Source organism: Phoxinus phoxinus, assembly GCF_949152265.1.
Source record: "Phoxinus phoxinus genome assembly, chromosome: 2".
Taxonomy (NCBI): Eukaryota; Metazoa; Chordata; class Actinopteri; order Cypriniformes; family Leuciscidae; genus Phoxinus; species Phoxinus phoxinus.
Window position 1 is genome coordinate 44,093,441 of NC_136877.1, and position 16,007 is coordinate 44,109,447.

Sequence of the window (16,007 nt, forward strand, 5' to 3'; positions counted from 1 at the left end):
TGAAAAATCTTACTGACCCTATAGTTTTGAATGGTAGTGTATGTTAATATTAACATACGGGGATTCACAGTTTTACATGATTTTGTTTTACATTTGAATGGCATTTCAATCATCCAGTAAACATGATGCATATGTTTTAGATCATACACTTGAGATATAGCTGTTCATTAGTGAGTAGAAAAAGATTCATTAATCCTCCCTTTGTAGAGAAGCAGACAAAACAGGAGTGATATTATAGAGTATAAAGACAGGCTATGATTGTGCTTTTGTAATATCTGGGTTTCGTCGTCCATATTTGTTGCCTCACCTCCTGCATGCTTCACACTGCTCAAATACCTCATTTCCATTAGAGGATGCATATCTGTTTTACCACTTGTTCAGGCAGAGCACCTGATGTGTATGTGTGTACCGGTATACACATGATGAAAAAATAAACAAACAATTTTCATTGTTTGTTTTAAATTGCAGGTTTGGTGCTCTTGAGAGGTGTAAAGAACTTATAGAGGCTGGTTACGACGTCAGGCAACCTGACAAAGAGAATGTTACGCTGCTCCATTGGGCTGCCATCAACAATCGAGCAGATATTGTCAAGTAAGATTTGTCTATTTATGTTTCTGTTGTTTCATGCCTTTTTCATGGAGCTATAAGTTGATTTAGCTTAAAGGGGTCATGACATGAGAAACCAAATTTGCCTTGATCTTTTGGTATATAAGAGGTCTTTGTACCATTAAAACGTCCTGCAAGTTTCATAGCTTAAGACTTCCTCCCCATTATAAACGAATCATTTATTTAATCAAGCTCTAAATACAGCTCGTTCTGGATCCATGGTAAGAAGTGACGTCACGGTACGAAGTGACGTACCAGCGTTTGCATACGACCGCCTCCAGGCACAAGACAGTTACGCTTTAAGCGCAAGGCAACTACGCTCATTTCGTATCGTTGTCGCGCCCGCGCGCCGCGCGCCTCACAAGTGTTCAGTCGACGGACAGCGCGAGTGGGTCTGTGTACAGGGAAATTACGATGCCGCAGATGTGTTGTTCCTGGCTGTGGACAAACAACATCTTTGAATACGCTGCGAAAGATCCAGTCGTCAGGGAAAAATGGATGCACTTTATTTTTTGCGGACGTCTCAGTCACGGCAGTGTTAATTTAAGCGTTTGCTCTATACATTATAAGGATGACTGTTTTGAGAAAAAATCCCAATATGATGCTGGCTTTGCTAGAAAACTGTTGCTCAAAGATAAGTCCGTGCCGACTATTCTGGGCTCAAAACGACGTTGCAAACTTACTTTTTTATCACTGGCTAATATAAACACAATTGTATAAGAGAATCTTGAAAATATGTCGCCTGTCTAGTACGTTAGGCCTACATGTGATAGAAAATTAAAAATGTTGCCTTTATCAATGCTGCATCTTCAAATATGGCCTGTGCATGCATTTTTGCCCGTAGTACACCCTATCATGTCATTGAAATTAGTTAAATAATGTTAAACTGTTAGCAAATTAAGCTATAGGATAATTAGGCAACAACAATCCGTTTTCAAGTGTCTCGGGTTACATTTTTTTTATTAAGGCGAGACACTACAGGTGAATAGGGTACAATTTAAAAATAATAGATATCACCATGACACTTCCTCAGTTGATTACTTACACAAGTTCATAAAAAAAATGTATTACAAGTTTTTGAAATTTGTATGTTTAATTATGCAAATTAGGTATTATCTCATTAAATATGCACACTTTTGCATATATTTTCGGTAGATAGATCTGAACATATGATAAAGCCAGGTGCAAAATTCTTTTTTCATTTTGTTTGCACACAAAATGAAAAAAGATGTTCAGAGGGATTTCAGCATATATGCTTTCATTACCTAGGAAATCAAAATATACTGTCCATAGCCTTAAAAAATCGATTTTCGCCATATTTTTGGGATTAAAATGTCCCATAAATCAGGCCAGGAATGATTTATTAACAAATCCCTCTGAACATATCTTCAGAATACTGCTAAGTGTATAACTGGAAAGTTTGGTCAACATAGGTGCTACATAGGCTGAGATGTTTCTACTGGAGGATGACAAAAAACCCATTTTGAGAAAAAGGCATTTAAAGATTTGTAATGTAAAAAATCATACTTTTTTAGTAGAAACAACTATTTACTGACACAATATCTTATCAAATAATTAGCAACAACAATACAAACCACCTAAATCACATCAAAACTTATAAACACAGCATTTATGGCCTTTAACTGAGCAGAAAAACAGTCAAAAACACACATCTAAGTGTCAGAGCGCATCACGTGATGCATCTGAACCAATCACGTCGTCAGAAATTGACATCAGCCAATGAGATTTCGCTTTTAGGGTTAAATGCCCATTTTACTTTCACGATTGGTTGCTGATTAAAAGGAAATGACCATATTTGGACCCGACAGCATTGTACAGCAGAGAGAGAGCTTTTCAGACATGTGCATGATTAAAGGAAGAACACAGAGATCGCGGAGCAGCGCGTTGATTTAGAACGCCAACTTTTGTTGAATTTCGGAGAAATCTATAGACGCAAATAGACAAAGTGTAGTGAAATAAATACCTAAATGTGTATTTTGGACTTTTTTTCACCACAGGTCTGAAAGAAGACATGTTATTGAAGACAAATAGCCTAAAATCTCAAAATTGACCAGTGAAAAAAAAACGATGTTTTTGCCTGCCGTGTCTCGCCTTAATTCAAAATAGTTTCACTTTCCATGTGGACACGGGCTGATCCAGTCTTCGTTGTTGTGGTCATGGTTCATTTTCCTCTGATTCCGGCTCAAACATAATAAGGTTTTATCATTGCAAGAGCCATCGCTTCGCATGCATCACCCGCTACTAAACAGTTGCGCCGAATCCGCAAATGTTCTGGCTGGGGGCGTTAATAATTGATGCATAGGCACTGACGTTAGCCAATCATAACAGTGGGCGTTAACACTGAACTCTTAAAGGGGAAACACCCCCAAAACAGACTGTTTGAATCAGAGGATGAGAAACAGGGTGGGAAAAGGTCATAAATCACTACATTTTAAAAGTTTTTTGTAAAAAAAACTATAGTAATACTATAATTACACCTAAGGGAACATAATAATAAAATAAAAAAACCCATGTCATGACCCCTTTAAAGGAGCACTCTTTTTTGGAAATAGGCTCATTTTCCAACTCCCCCAGAGTTTAACAGTTGAGTTTTACCGTTTTCGAATCCATCCAGCCGATCTCCGGGACTGGCGGTAGCACTTTTAGCATAGCTTAGCATAGATCATTGAATCTGATTAGACCGTTAGCATCTCTCTCAAAAAAATGACCAAAGAGTTTCGATATTTTTCCTATTTAAAACTTGACTCTTCTGTAGTTCCATCGTGTACTAAGACCGACAGAAAATGAAAAGTTGCGATTTTCTAGACCAATATGACTAGGAACTATACTCTCATTCCTGCGTAATAATCAAGGAACTGCTGCCGTACCAGCAGGCGCAATGATATTACAAACTTAGTGCCGGTCACGTTGGAAGTTACAGAGCTGGGGACTATTTTCAGGCGCTGCGTAATATCATTGCGCCTGCTGCACCCATGGTACGACAGCACAATAGAGTGCAACAGTGCCCGTCCAGGGAGTTGGAAAATGAGCCTATTTATAAAAAAAGTTGAGTGTCCCTTTAAGGTTCAAGGTAGAACTACATCATTCTTGATACATTTATCACAATTTGAACTAGAGATCGCTATTGTCCCACGATTTTCTATATGATCTCTCATGTGATTTACTATAGGTTCTGACTAATATAAACAATCTTTATTTGAAGCGTAAGTTACTTTCAATGTATTTTACTCTGTTTTGATAGATTGTGTTGACATTAGTGTTTATATCTTCTGAACTATAAACATTTATCCATGTATTTCTGTGATAATTTTCTGTGTGGTTAAAAAGGCTGTTTGTGAAGCTGTTTCACACCTATACATGATGATAACTGCTCTCTGAGTCAGCGGCAGCACTAATGCAGATTTGAAGGTTCCTGTGTGATCGTTCTTCTCAAAGGTTTAATAATAGACATGGATGAATCATTGTCTTTTAGGAATAAGATTGCGTGGCTGTTTTAATCGAGATTGTGATCCTTTAATGATTAATTGTGCAGCTCTAGTTCAAGGTTATAGATCACTTTAAAATAGGGATGTACAATATATCGGCTACCATATAGGTATCGACCTAAATATGTTCGGTTTTAATGTTACTGTTATCGGCCCGATAAGTACATTTGTCCGATATCTTGAAGCCGATAAATAATGGATTATTTCCTTCAGCTGGGACACTTCAGATGTGCACTGTTCACCGTGGCAGTTTTGTATTGCTTGAAATATGATTGAAATCACTTCAAAATGAAAAAAAATCGGTTAAGTGCAGCATTATAATTGTGTGCTTGGGGCATGGCTTTTAATGGTGAGACTTTTTGTTTTTTGTAATCGGGCGCTCAAAAATTTAGATTGGATTTAGATTTATCAGCCAATATAATCTGTTATTGGCTCTCAAATGTATATTAATATCTATTAATATCGGTGCATCCCTACTTTTAAATGTTATAACACTTCAAATCAATTCACTGGAGTTTATTAAACATGTTCTTATTTGTATGCATATGTTCTGCTGTATTTCATAGATACTACATATCTAAAGGTGCTGTCATAGACCAGCTAGGCGGTGACCTGAATTCTACACCACTCCACTGGGCCATACGGTGAGATGCATTCCCAGCTGAAATAGAGATCATTTTGCAATGGCATACCATAATGTCCTATTTCATGTAATGATAAAAGAGCGGACATCCGCATTCATGCATCATACAAGTCACTACAATTTCAGTCGGTTAAATGTCATTGCAAAAATGGCTTTGAAAAATGTTGATTCTAGCCGCATTTGCTTGCACTCGACAGTGTTTTATATCTCCCGATGGTGTTCTTTGTCACCTCTGAACAGGCAGGGTCATTTGTCTATGGTCATTCAGCTGATGCGTTATGGAGCTGATCCATCATTAGCAGATGGTGAAGGGTATCGCAGTCTCCATCTGGCTGTGCTCTTCCAGCATATGCCCATCGCTGCCTACCTCATGGCCAAAGGACAGGTGTGACACACACACACACACTCAGTGACATTTTAAATGACGATAAAGGGTTTGAATACTGAGTAATGCCGTTGAATACACTTCTTGTTCCTGTGTTGTTTCAGGAAGTGGATACACCGGACATAAATGGACAAACCCCATTGATGTTGGGGGCACAAAAAATCATTGGGTAAGATGACCAGTTGAAGAATTATGCAGTTAATACAAAGTCAGTGTTTTCCTGTATTATATTATAATATTTCCTTTGACCTTAGTATAGTAACATAGTCAATTCTAAAAATCAGTTATTTAATTTAGCAAACATTATCATATATCACAATTTGATTCAAAAATATTTAATCAAATTTTTTTATTTTAGTATACCGGTATATATGTTTGTTTGAACTTTTTATCAAAGAATCTTTGATAAAAGGTGTGTCACGGTTTCCGAAATGGTTTCAACAAATGTTTCTTGAGCACTAAATCAGCATATTAGAAGCATATTAGAATGATTTCTGAAGGATCATGTGACACTGAAGACTAGAGTAATGATGCTGAAAAATGCTTTGTCCTCACAGGAATAAATTAGATTTTAAAATATTGAAATAGAAAACAGTTTACTAATGTCAGTATTATTTGTCATAATATTTTACAAAATAAAAAAATTCTTTGTATTTTCATGTTTTATAGTAATTTTTTTATCTTTTACTGACATTTGGCACTTAGCTAGTGTTAATTTTAGAACCTTACATAAAGTATATCATATGTGGCCTGGCTGACAATGTCTGTCTTGATGTAGGCTGTAGTCAAACTCTTTTCTGTCCTGGTGTTTCTCTCTTTTCACACGTTGTTGCTGTGGTTTGCTGAAACACAGACCTGAACCCACAAACTTCCTGATAAAGTGCAACGCTTCAGTGAACGCGGTGGATAAAGTGAACCGAAACTCTCCTCTACACTGTGCTGTACTGGCCGGCAATGTGGATGCGGCCCACATCCTGCTGGAGGCTGGAGCCAGCGTGGACCTGGAGAATACCAATGTAAGTGTCCACAGACACTCTGCAGCTTGCTTACATTTCGTGGAGGGAGGATGTTATAGCATTTTTTTGGTTGGTTTATTTATTAAAGGGGTGGTATAATGCCCTTTTCACAAGATGTAAAATAAGTCTCTGATGTCCCCAGAGTGTGTATGTGAAGTTTTAGCTCAAAATACCCCCACAGATATTTTTATATAGCATGTTAAAGTTGTCACTTTTTAAAGGGGGAGCAAAAACGCACCATTGTGTCTGTCCCTATAAATGCAAATGAGCTGCTGCTCCCGTCACAGAGGGGCGGAGCTTCTTTTACCTCACACAGACATGCACTGAAAATTTCAAAAACTTTTAGCCTTTTATGTTCAATCCGGAGTCAGACAGTGATGTAGTAGAGACTCATGAAGAAGTGACAACATTTCTGAATGGTTAGTTGAATTTTGGAGCTTTTGTGAAGTTATCTTCTAGTCATTGATTAGCATATTCATATTCTGATGTTGTTCATGCTCAAACAGCAACATTACACAGTTAGAAAAGTGAAAATCATAATCAACCACCCCTTTAAGAAATGAAATCGGGTCAACTTAGATTTCATGTTTTAAGTATGTCACGTTATCTGCAAATAAGATGACCGCAGTTATAGGCTGGCCTTGAAGAGGACCTATTATGGCCTTTTATAATTTTTCACATATTTTACATTGCAGCACCTTTCTTCCCAGTCTGTCAGTAACGCTCTGTAACAGTTGTTCCTTTGTGGAAGTACTTGCATTCGTTCCACGTACATCTTAAACGTGTTATTGTTACCATTACATGTCCATCGCTAAATCCAAAGCTGTTACGATGCTCTTTAAACCAGCAGAACAATAGCTGTAGAACTGGTTCTGAAGCAGTGCTCTTCACTCACCTGGCCGTTCAGTTTGTAAGTTGAGCATTAGCTTGTGTCCTGTTTTTTGCTGATGTGGTTGTGTTGTTTTCAGGGTCACACTCCCATTGACCTGGCGCACCAGGTGCACAGCCCTCTGCTCATTCACACGCTCAGTGCGATGAAGACGGAACGAATCAAAGCCAACTCCACATGTTTTAAACTGCTCAATAGATACAAGGTAACCTCATGCACACACACACACACACACACACACACACACTCGTGCCAAGTTTAAACCCCTTTATGTTTCAAATATTTAGAAATCAGGTTTCACTTCGTGACGTAGATTTGATGCTCTAAAATCTGGAGTATTATTCAGATTATTTTGGATTTGAACAAACCTCTAATTTTGACGTAGTATTAAGCATTTGTGCTATAGATAGAACTCGGGATTTATTAGATACAATAAAAGATTAATACAAATAAATAGTAAAATTGTCTATTTTAATATACTCATTATTATTATTATCGGATATGATGTGAGTGTTATATTATATGGATATGATCTTAATTATATTCATTTAATATAATATAGTAATTCATATTTATTATTATTTTCATTTTAAAATTCATAGGTAAATTAGTCATATGTAATGATTACAGTAAAATTCATAAATTAGAATATTTAATTTATATAGATTATTATTATTAATATTGAATATGATGTGGATGCTATGTTATTGTGGATATGACCTCTAATTAAAAATAATAACTAATATTATTATTATTATTATTACTGAATTTTTTTTGTAAAATTTGTATCTATGAAATGTCTACTTATTATTATTATAATAAAGTGTAATGTTTATTTAAATAGTGTTTAAAAAAGCTAATGAATGTTAAAAATATGAATAAATGTATAAATATAAATAATCATAATAATAATTCACATTCATAATAGTAGATAATATTTTCTTAAGAAAATGTAACGCACAATTTTTATTGGTAAAAAAGTAAGTGTTTCATTGCATGTGGATCCCAGTTTTAATGGTTGTATTTGTTACGACCGTTTCAGGCAAACACACATACATACAAACACACACACTCCCACACACACCACTCTCACTAACCTTATTAAGGAAGACGTGAGGCGATTATTTGAAATCCCAGGGCTGTATTTAACCTTGAATTAAGCTTTCAGAAACAAAAGCAGCCAATTTCTCTCATAATGTGTGTTTGGCCCTGGAGAATTCTCCATTTTTAGGTTTTTATTAAACAAGAAAATAACATTCCACTTATTCTCTGACCCACATTCCTCTGCTGTAAGTCTGATGTTTCATTGCTGCTGAAAAGACTTCATTATTCAGAGAGTGAGTGTGTGGTATTGTGTATGTAACTGCGTGTGCTTGTCTGTGTCAGGTGTGTCTACAGTCTGCGTTCAGTGTTGTTGTGGTCGGAGCCATCGGTGCCATATTAGACATGAAGAGCGAGTCCTGGTTACTGAAGGGTGTTCTGCTGGCCTGCATCATGGCTGTGATCAACCTCACTTCAAGGTGCAACAAACACACTGCCTTTATTCATTACCATTTTTCATATAGATTTAAAATGCTACAATATTGACCATTTTCACAACAAATGAAACATTTGCGTTGGATATGATGTGACTGATTGTATGTCTATAGTGACTAAAACACAAATTGCTCATATAACATATTCACTAACATTTTGTTCACTAAAACTATGCACAACATATTGATAGTTTAAAATCAATTGATAGTTTAAAATCAAATGCATGTTTATGGCAGAAAAGAAAAGGTCTTTGTTGGTTAATTTTGTAGTATTAATAATAAATGCAATTTTTAGTTATTTGTCTTATTGAATCTATTTATATAATTTACGATGCCATTGTACATGCATCAGATAATTAAGCACATTTATTTTTTAACGATTCAGATGAAAGAACAGATTGGAAACGGATGGTTAAAGTAACCATTAAAGCAAAATGGACCATTCTTAGTTTTTTTATGTAGTAGTGCAAAGTTTTTATAAATTATCCATATAAAGGTCATTAAAGATCAACAACATCTCTTCTCTGATGACGTGTTCACTGTCGCGAGGGCGGGACAACCTGTCACTCACATGACATCGACCAATAGCAAACCACAACCATCCAATCAATTCCAGATGGACAAAATCAAGTCCCGCCCTACATGTTTTCTTGTTTGAGAAGCCGTTATACTCTGATGTATGTCACAATAGAGAGGAAAAGATTTAAGCAAATGCAAATATGTGAACTGGTCAAGTGTGAGTGTGCAATAATATTTAGTTTCTCGCGGGGGCGCTGTAAGCTCAGTAAAGCTGCTCTGGTTAGCCTGAGAGTGCTACTTGCAGGGATAGTTCACCCAAACATTTCAATTGTCATCATTTACTCACCCTCAAGTTGTTACAAACACGTATGAGTTTCTTTCTTCTGCTGAACACAAAGGAATATATTTGAAAGAATGTCTGTAACCAAACAGTCAATGGCTGCTATTGACTTCCATAGTATGGAAAAAAAAATACTATGGAAGTCAATGGCTGCTGGTTACCGACATTCTTCAAAATATCTTCTTTTGGTTTCTGTATAAGAAAGAAACTCGTACAGGTTTGGAACAACTTGAGGGTGAGTAAATGACGACAGAATTGTCATTTTTGGGTGAACTCTCCCTTTAAATGTTACAGAGACAGTTAAAGGTCAGAACAAAAAGTTCAGGGGAAAAAAGTTGAGCTGTTTCGACTCTTGAAAGTTTCCTAACAATGCTGTCCTGTTTGTGTCTGTAGGCAGTTGGCGACTGTGGCGGTACAGTCTTTGATCCCCTCGGCCAGTCTCATGGCTTCTATCTTCTGGATGGTGGTCACATGGGGCTTGTGGTTTCTACCTGATATCCTTGTATAATACACAAAAAACACATACACAAATACATACAAACACTTGTGCATGTGATTTTCTCTGACTGGTTTTTAAATTGGAGTGCTAGGGGGTCCGTATCATTTTTTGGGGGGGAAAGCGAGAGAATGATCATTGATCATATTAGGGGTCTGTGGCATCTAAAAGATTGAAAACCGCTGCTCTATTGAATTCATTAGACTTTCATATAAATTTTGTTTTGAATTTCACAGAAGAATTCGATTTCTGCTATTCTCGCATTGATAGGACTAAATGCTTTACGAATAAATCTAAATGTGAGACTGAAAAATTCCTTGTTTGAGGGAAATACAAGTGATATCTCGTAAAGGCCCTTAACGTGCATTCACATGACCCCAGCGCTACAGTCCAGATGCTCTTCACAGTCAACATCACAGCCTTACTGTATTACTACCTCCGCTCCTGCAGGACAGACCCTGGGATCGTCAAGGCAACCGAGGAGGAGAAGAAGAAGGTAAGGACTGGCTGTGATTGGCTGGTGGAATGCCACAATCTGATTGGTCAATATATGTGCCAGTAACTTGTGCCGAATCGGTCGGAATGAGCAAAATGATGCCGTTAATGGGAAGAATAATTAAAAAGTAAACACACCTCAGCCATTTAGATTTTGCTACACGCTTTGTCAGGTCAAAATCAAACTTAAAATGGCCTAAAACATGATGACTGGTTGTTGTTTTTGAGCAATCAGATTTAAGGTACATATCTGTCCCTGTGACCAGTGTTTACTGAGTTTGATGACTGATGATACAAAAATAATCCTACTTAAAATAGAATTGTATTTGTTTATTGAATGTTATGTAAAGTAATGTTTATTTAACCTGGAAAATGTGACTACATTAAGTGTAACTGGTACATAATACGTTTACATTTTGATCTATATAAATCCTCATTTCATAACACAAATAATATACATGTATAACAAATGTATTTAATTGGTAAATTAATCTAATTAGTCTGTTTAGGATTAGTGACCTAATGATTCATTTAGGTTCTGTGAAGCTCTTTCTAGTCTCATGTTGTCTTGTGTGTCTCTTTGTAGAATATTGTGGTTCTGGCAGAAGCGGGTTGTCTGGATCCCAGGATATTTTGTACTTCATGTATGGTAAGTTATTATGTTAAGACTGAATTGAGTCCAAGCATGTGCGCTAACCGCCAGGCCATGGTTTAAAAACATACACATTTTTACTATAATATTGTGTAATATTCTCCTGACAGGAACACATATTGTTAACACACATTCTACAAAGTCTGATGCCAGGTTATTTAAAAACCTTGTTTTTACAGATGAGGAAGCCAATGAGAGCCAATCACTGCTTTTACTGTAATGCCTGTGTTGCTAAACAGGACCACCACTCCATTTGGATCAATGGCTGCATAGGTAACATGCACAAACTAAGATGTTTAATGACACGTATGTCTTTCTTTATTTCTCTTATTATATATTGCTCATGTTAACTTGTTCCACAGGCGCCAGAAATCACCCGTTCTTTGTGCTTTTCCTGGTGGCTCTAAACTTCCTCTGCATGTGGACGTTCTACGGCAGTATTAAGTGTAAGTCTCCACTTCAACTCAAATGTACAGTAAACTACCGCTCTGAAGTTTGGGGAAGTTTGGGGAGTTTTGAAAGATTTTGTTTTTGAACTAAGTCTCTTCTGCTGCTGACCAAAACATTTATACAAATACATTTATTTGATTCAGTAAAGCAGTAATGTCGTGAAATATTTTTTGTCTTTTAATAATTTTGAAAACATAATTTATTCCTGTGATGTCAAAGCTGAATTTTCAGCATCATTACTCCAGTCTTCAGTGTTACATGATCCCTCAGAAATCATTTACATTTTCTAAAGTGCTGTTCAAGAAACATTTCTTATTATTATCAATGTTGAAAACAGTTGTGCTGCTTAATATTTTTGTGAAAACATTTTTCAGGATTCTTTGATGATAGAAAGTTCAAAAGAACAGCTTTTATTTGAATTAGAAATGTTTCATGAAAATATAAATGTATTTGCAGTCACTTTTGATCACTTGGCCGTGTCCTTTTTGAATAAAAGTATTAATTTGTTTAAAAAAAAAATCTTACTGACTCTAGTAAGTTCGTTATTTATTAAAACCAAGTCGCAACAAAGTTTTAAAGTTTATGCAGTTTTAAACATTATTTACTGCTTTAAAATAAAATAGACTACAAAGATACTGTAAAAACACCTTTCATGTATCTTCAAATTCATCTACATTGCATTTACATTCATCATAAGTTTCCATACAGGGTGATTTGTGGACCAGTGTTAGTGTACTGAGCCATTCATAGCGTTTACTTTTCGTGCTCTAGAGGAGAATGATAATAATGTGTGTTTCTCTTTGTACAGACTGGTCGAAACACTGCCCGCTGCACTACACCGAGGAGGGTGTGTGGGGGGCGGTGACCGCTCTGATGGGCTGCTCTCCCTGGGTGCTGTACATCTTCTGCTTCGCTTTCTTCCACACCTGCTGGGCCTCCGTCCTGCTGCTGTTACAGCTCTACCAGGTCAGTGACTTGATCATGTGCTACAAAGATGAATATCAGCACTACTGGACAGATAGGAGTTGGGATATAAGGACCAGAGAGAACAGCCATTATTTTTGTGCTATAGCTGATTGCTGATACAATTGCATTTCTTATTATTTTGCCTAGTATTTTACATCATGTGAAATCAGGCATCTTCATAGAAAAAAAATATAATAGAAACTGCTTTCACAACCTAGAATAAATATAGAGCTTGCTATTTAAATTATCGAATGAATGGAGAGGCGGGCCTTCCGTTGTGGTGATGAAAGCTACAGTTGCTTTGAACCCACTTTGAACGCCCGGATGATGTAGAATAAACTTGTGGTGCTCTCGCGGGTTACCAGGAGCTAACGACTTCATGGGCCGTAACTACCACAATTTTAACAAAGTAAATCAAGTTAATAAAAAGCTGATTTGACGTTAACTTGACTGACAGGACAGCTGTTTCGGTGGTTGCCTAGCAACATAAAAAAACGCAGCGCACTGCTCGTTCTGTGTGATTGCCCCTTATATACTGTCTATGGTGATTGCCCAGCGCTGTGCGCCTCGCGTTTTCGAACCTGAAAAACGCGCCAGGTGTGATCGGGGCCTTATACTTTGCTTTGTTTCCTCACAGATTGCGTTCCTTGGACTGACGACGGCCGAGAGAGCTAACCTGACACACAGGCAGAGAAAACTCCCTCAAGCCTCTTCTCTCAGACAAAACCCATTCAAGTAAGCACAGTTCAACTTGTTTGGGGCTCATAACTATAGAAGCTTGTTTCCGCCTTGGAATAATAAGGTATCTGTGACTGTTTTTTTTTTCTTCAGAATCTCAGAATTGTGAGATATAACCTGTTTTATTCTGTGGCAGAAACAAGCTTCCATAGATTACAGTCATAAATGTGTCAGTTTTATATTTGATGTGGTTTCCTCTCTCATAGTCTTGGAGTGGTGAAGAACCTGGTGAACTTCTTCCAGTGGCGGTGCTGCGGTCTCTGTAAGCCAATGGTGCTGGACTGGACTCAACAGTATCCGATGGGCCTCAGCAGAGACCATCCCATGTTCAGCGGTCCCGATGCTGTTTGACCACCAGAGGCCAGTCACCCACTCAGGGAGAGCGTCGTCCCCGGTTACGGAGCCATTGGTTTGATATGTAATGCCTTTTTAATGATGAAAAGGAAGAATAGACTGAATGCTAATTTGGATAATCTTTTGTTCTATTTGCAAGAACGTTCACCTTTTCTATTTGAGCGAAGTATATATGTGATGTGCATTCATGGTAATGATGGAAAGATTCTGCCTTACAGCTTAAGTTATACATAAGAATGTTTATAAGCATACTGATATATTTTGAACTGAAATATTTTGTAAGGTACGGTAAGATCACGTTGTTTTGGGTTTTACTCCAAGTCCTTTTACAGGAAGTGACCACTATCCTCTTTGTGAACAGATTTGTAAATCAGAGCAATTTTGTTTCTACAAAACAAAATCATTCCTAAAAATGCGCCAAATTACAAATTCAGTTGCTGATATTGATTATTGGCTGAAAATCTGATTTCTTGTAATTGTGAGAAATGTACATCCCTTGATGCGTCAAAATGCATTTTAAATGACTATGCTACGATCAGATGCACCACCACTCTCCTGAGCTACCACAGCATTTATAGCATTATACATACAAGATTAATCATATAATTTAATATATTTCATTAGTTATTAGAATCACGTTGCCCTTTATACATTTTCTGAGTAATCAATCATATTTTCTGTGGCAATTGATCTTATTTTCTTACCTTTAATAACCACTGTGTAGTACAGGCTCATGTCTGACGGCATCATCATGCTGTTCACTGCAGTTATCAATAATATCCATTATACTTTATCACGCATTATGTCATTATAAGGGAAATGTGCTGTTCTTGAATCCTGCTCTGTGCTTTGGAATAAATCACTTCTTTTATAATTTGCGGCTCAAGAGTGTTTCTCCGGGTCACAGTATATTTTGATGTTTATTATTGGTTGCTGGGCTAAAATAACAAGTTAATATTGAGTAACTTGCATTATAGCCATTATTATCTAATAACAAAGAGTTTTGGAGATACTTATTTACCCTGAACTGTATTTTATTGTGTGAATGTGCGTTAGTTGATTTCTAAGTCTTAAGATTACAATATTTAAAGTGCTTTTTCTTGGTTACAGATCGTCGTTTAATCAATGCTGAATATGACTGACTTTATTCTTTGCATCCCATGTCATAAAAACAGTTACAGTAGACAGGAGTAATATAATTGTAATACATTTGATTTATGCAGTAGTCTGTGTGCATAGCATCAACATAAGATGTTTAAAGCTGAAGTGTGTAAAACAATTTTTGTTAAAATACTTTACCCTTTCTCAACCTAAGCTGTTGGTAAGATAAGTTTCACAGAAGTGTAAACATTTGGCACCATCACAGCATTATACTGCTTAAGCGTCTCCATATATTTGTGCAATTCTGTTTGGTAATGGCAGAAATCACACACTTCAGCTTTAAGTATAAAGCCACCTTTTTAGTGCACACGACAATCGGCGGACCCTCGTTAATTCGACGGAAGTCATTCATTTTTTAATGGAAAATCGCACAGGGGCTTTGCGTCATGCAGGTGCGTAATGTGTGGATCTGAATTGAACTTTGGATGCATTAATAAATGAACGCAAGTGACTGGATGATAGCCTATGCCACACGCAGCATTTCGTCTAGTCACAGGAGATATATTATATATATATAATGTGTGTGTTTGTACTAATTAATTTATTCCCCCATGGTAAATGGCCTTGTTGTTGCTCTCCTTCCTTTACCATTACGACTGCCACCAGTAGGCGATTTCCCCACAGTTGTATTCAAATGTTGTGTGCCGTGAAAAGGAGGCTTCACTGGGTTGGTTTAAACTTGTCAATCGGTGTCCTCGACCACGCCCATGTTCCCAAGGCCACGCCCCTTTGGACCAAAGTTTTTGGCATAGCAAACTGAAAAGAATAAAAAATTAAATGAAGTCAGATGACAAAAACTTTAAGAATAATAAAATAAATCTTGGCTAAGGTTCAACTAGCATCCAGCAATATTCCAATTTCCAATATTTTTAGAAACACTTTACAATAAAGTCATTTATATGTAATTTATTCCTGTGGTATCAAAGCTGAATTTTCAGCATCATTACTCCAGTCTTCAGTGTCACATGATCCCTCTTAATGGACCCGAACTAACAATAAACAGATGCATTTGTATTAACTAAGGTTAACAAAGAAGAACTGCATTACTCATTGTTAACTAATGGGACCATTCAATGTTATTCTCATTCTTTTATCTTAATATTTAATGCAAATTTCTGTTAGCATGATCAAAAACAGTCATCATGATGCAACTAACACACATCACTCAGGCTTTAATCACTGCTAGAGTATTTGTTCTCCTGATGGCATCGATTGGCCTGTAATGGCTGTTGAACAATAACCAGGTCTATCTAACA

At 36.8% G+C, this 16,007-nt stretch overlaps 2 protein-coding genes across 2 annotated transcripts in view; one reads left to right on the forward strand and one right to left on the reverse strand.

Annotated features, from left to right (window-relative positions):
- zdhhc13 (zDHHC palmitoyltransferase 13) overlaps positions 1 to 14,463 on the forward strand; it is a 16,476-nt gene extending 2,013 nt beyond the window's left edge. Inside the window, exons 3-17 of the mRNA XM_079593568.1 lie at positions 469 to 591; positions 4,679 to 4,756; positions 4,996 to 5,140; positions 5,245 to 5,309; positions 5,994 to 6,156; positions 7,125 to 7,250; positions 8,432 to 8,565; positions 9,833 to 9,933; positions 10,307 to 10,431; positions 11,017 to 11,079; positions 11,262 to 11,355; positions 11,445 to 11,528; positions 12,341 to 12,498; positions 13,136 to 13,233; positions 13,443 to 14,463. Of these exons, the coding sequence (XP_079449694.1) occupies positions 469 to 591; positions 4,679 to 4,756; positions 4,996 to 5,140; positions 5,245 to 5,309; positions 5,994 to 6,156; positions 7,125 to 7,250; positions 8,432 to 8,565; positions 9,833 to 9,933; positions 10,307 to 10,431; positions 11,017 to 11,079; positions 11,262 to 11,355; positions 11,445 to 11,528; positions 12,341 to 12,498; positions 13,136 to 13,233; positions 13,443 to 13,587 (1,702 nt within the window). The 3' untranslated portion in view covers positions 13,588 to 14,463. The remainder of the gene's footprint in view (positions 1 to 468; positions 592 to 4,678; positions 4,757 to 4,995; positions 5,141 to 5,244; positions 5,310 to 5,993; positions 6,157 to 7,124; positions 7,251 to 8,431; positions 8,566 to 9,832; positions 9,934 to 10,306; positions 10,432 to 11,016; positions 11,080 to 11,261; positions 11,356 to 11,444; positions 11,529 to 12,340; positions 12,499 to 13,135; positions 13,234 to 13,442) is intronic.
- Positions 14,464 to 14,610: 147 nt separating this feature from the next.
- Positions 14,611 to 16,007, reverse strand: part of csrp3 (cysteine and glycine-rich protein 3 (cardiac LIM protein)) — a 347,838-nt gene continuing 346,441 nt past the window's right edge. The window contains exon 7 of the mRNA XM_079593925.1: positions 14,611 to 15,507. Within this exon, the coding sequence (XP_079450051.1) occupies positions 15,434 to 15,507 (74 nt within the window). The 3' untranslated portion in view covers positions 14,611 to 15,433. The remainder of the gene's footprint in view (positions 15,508 to 16,007) is intronic.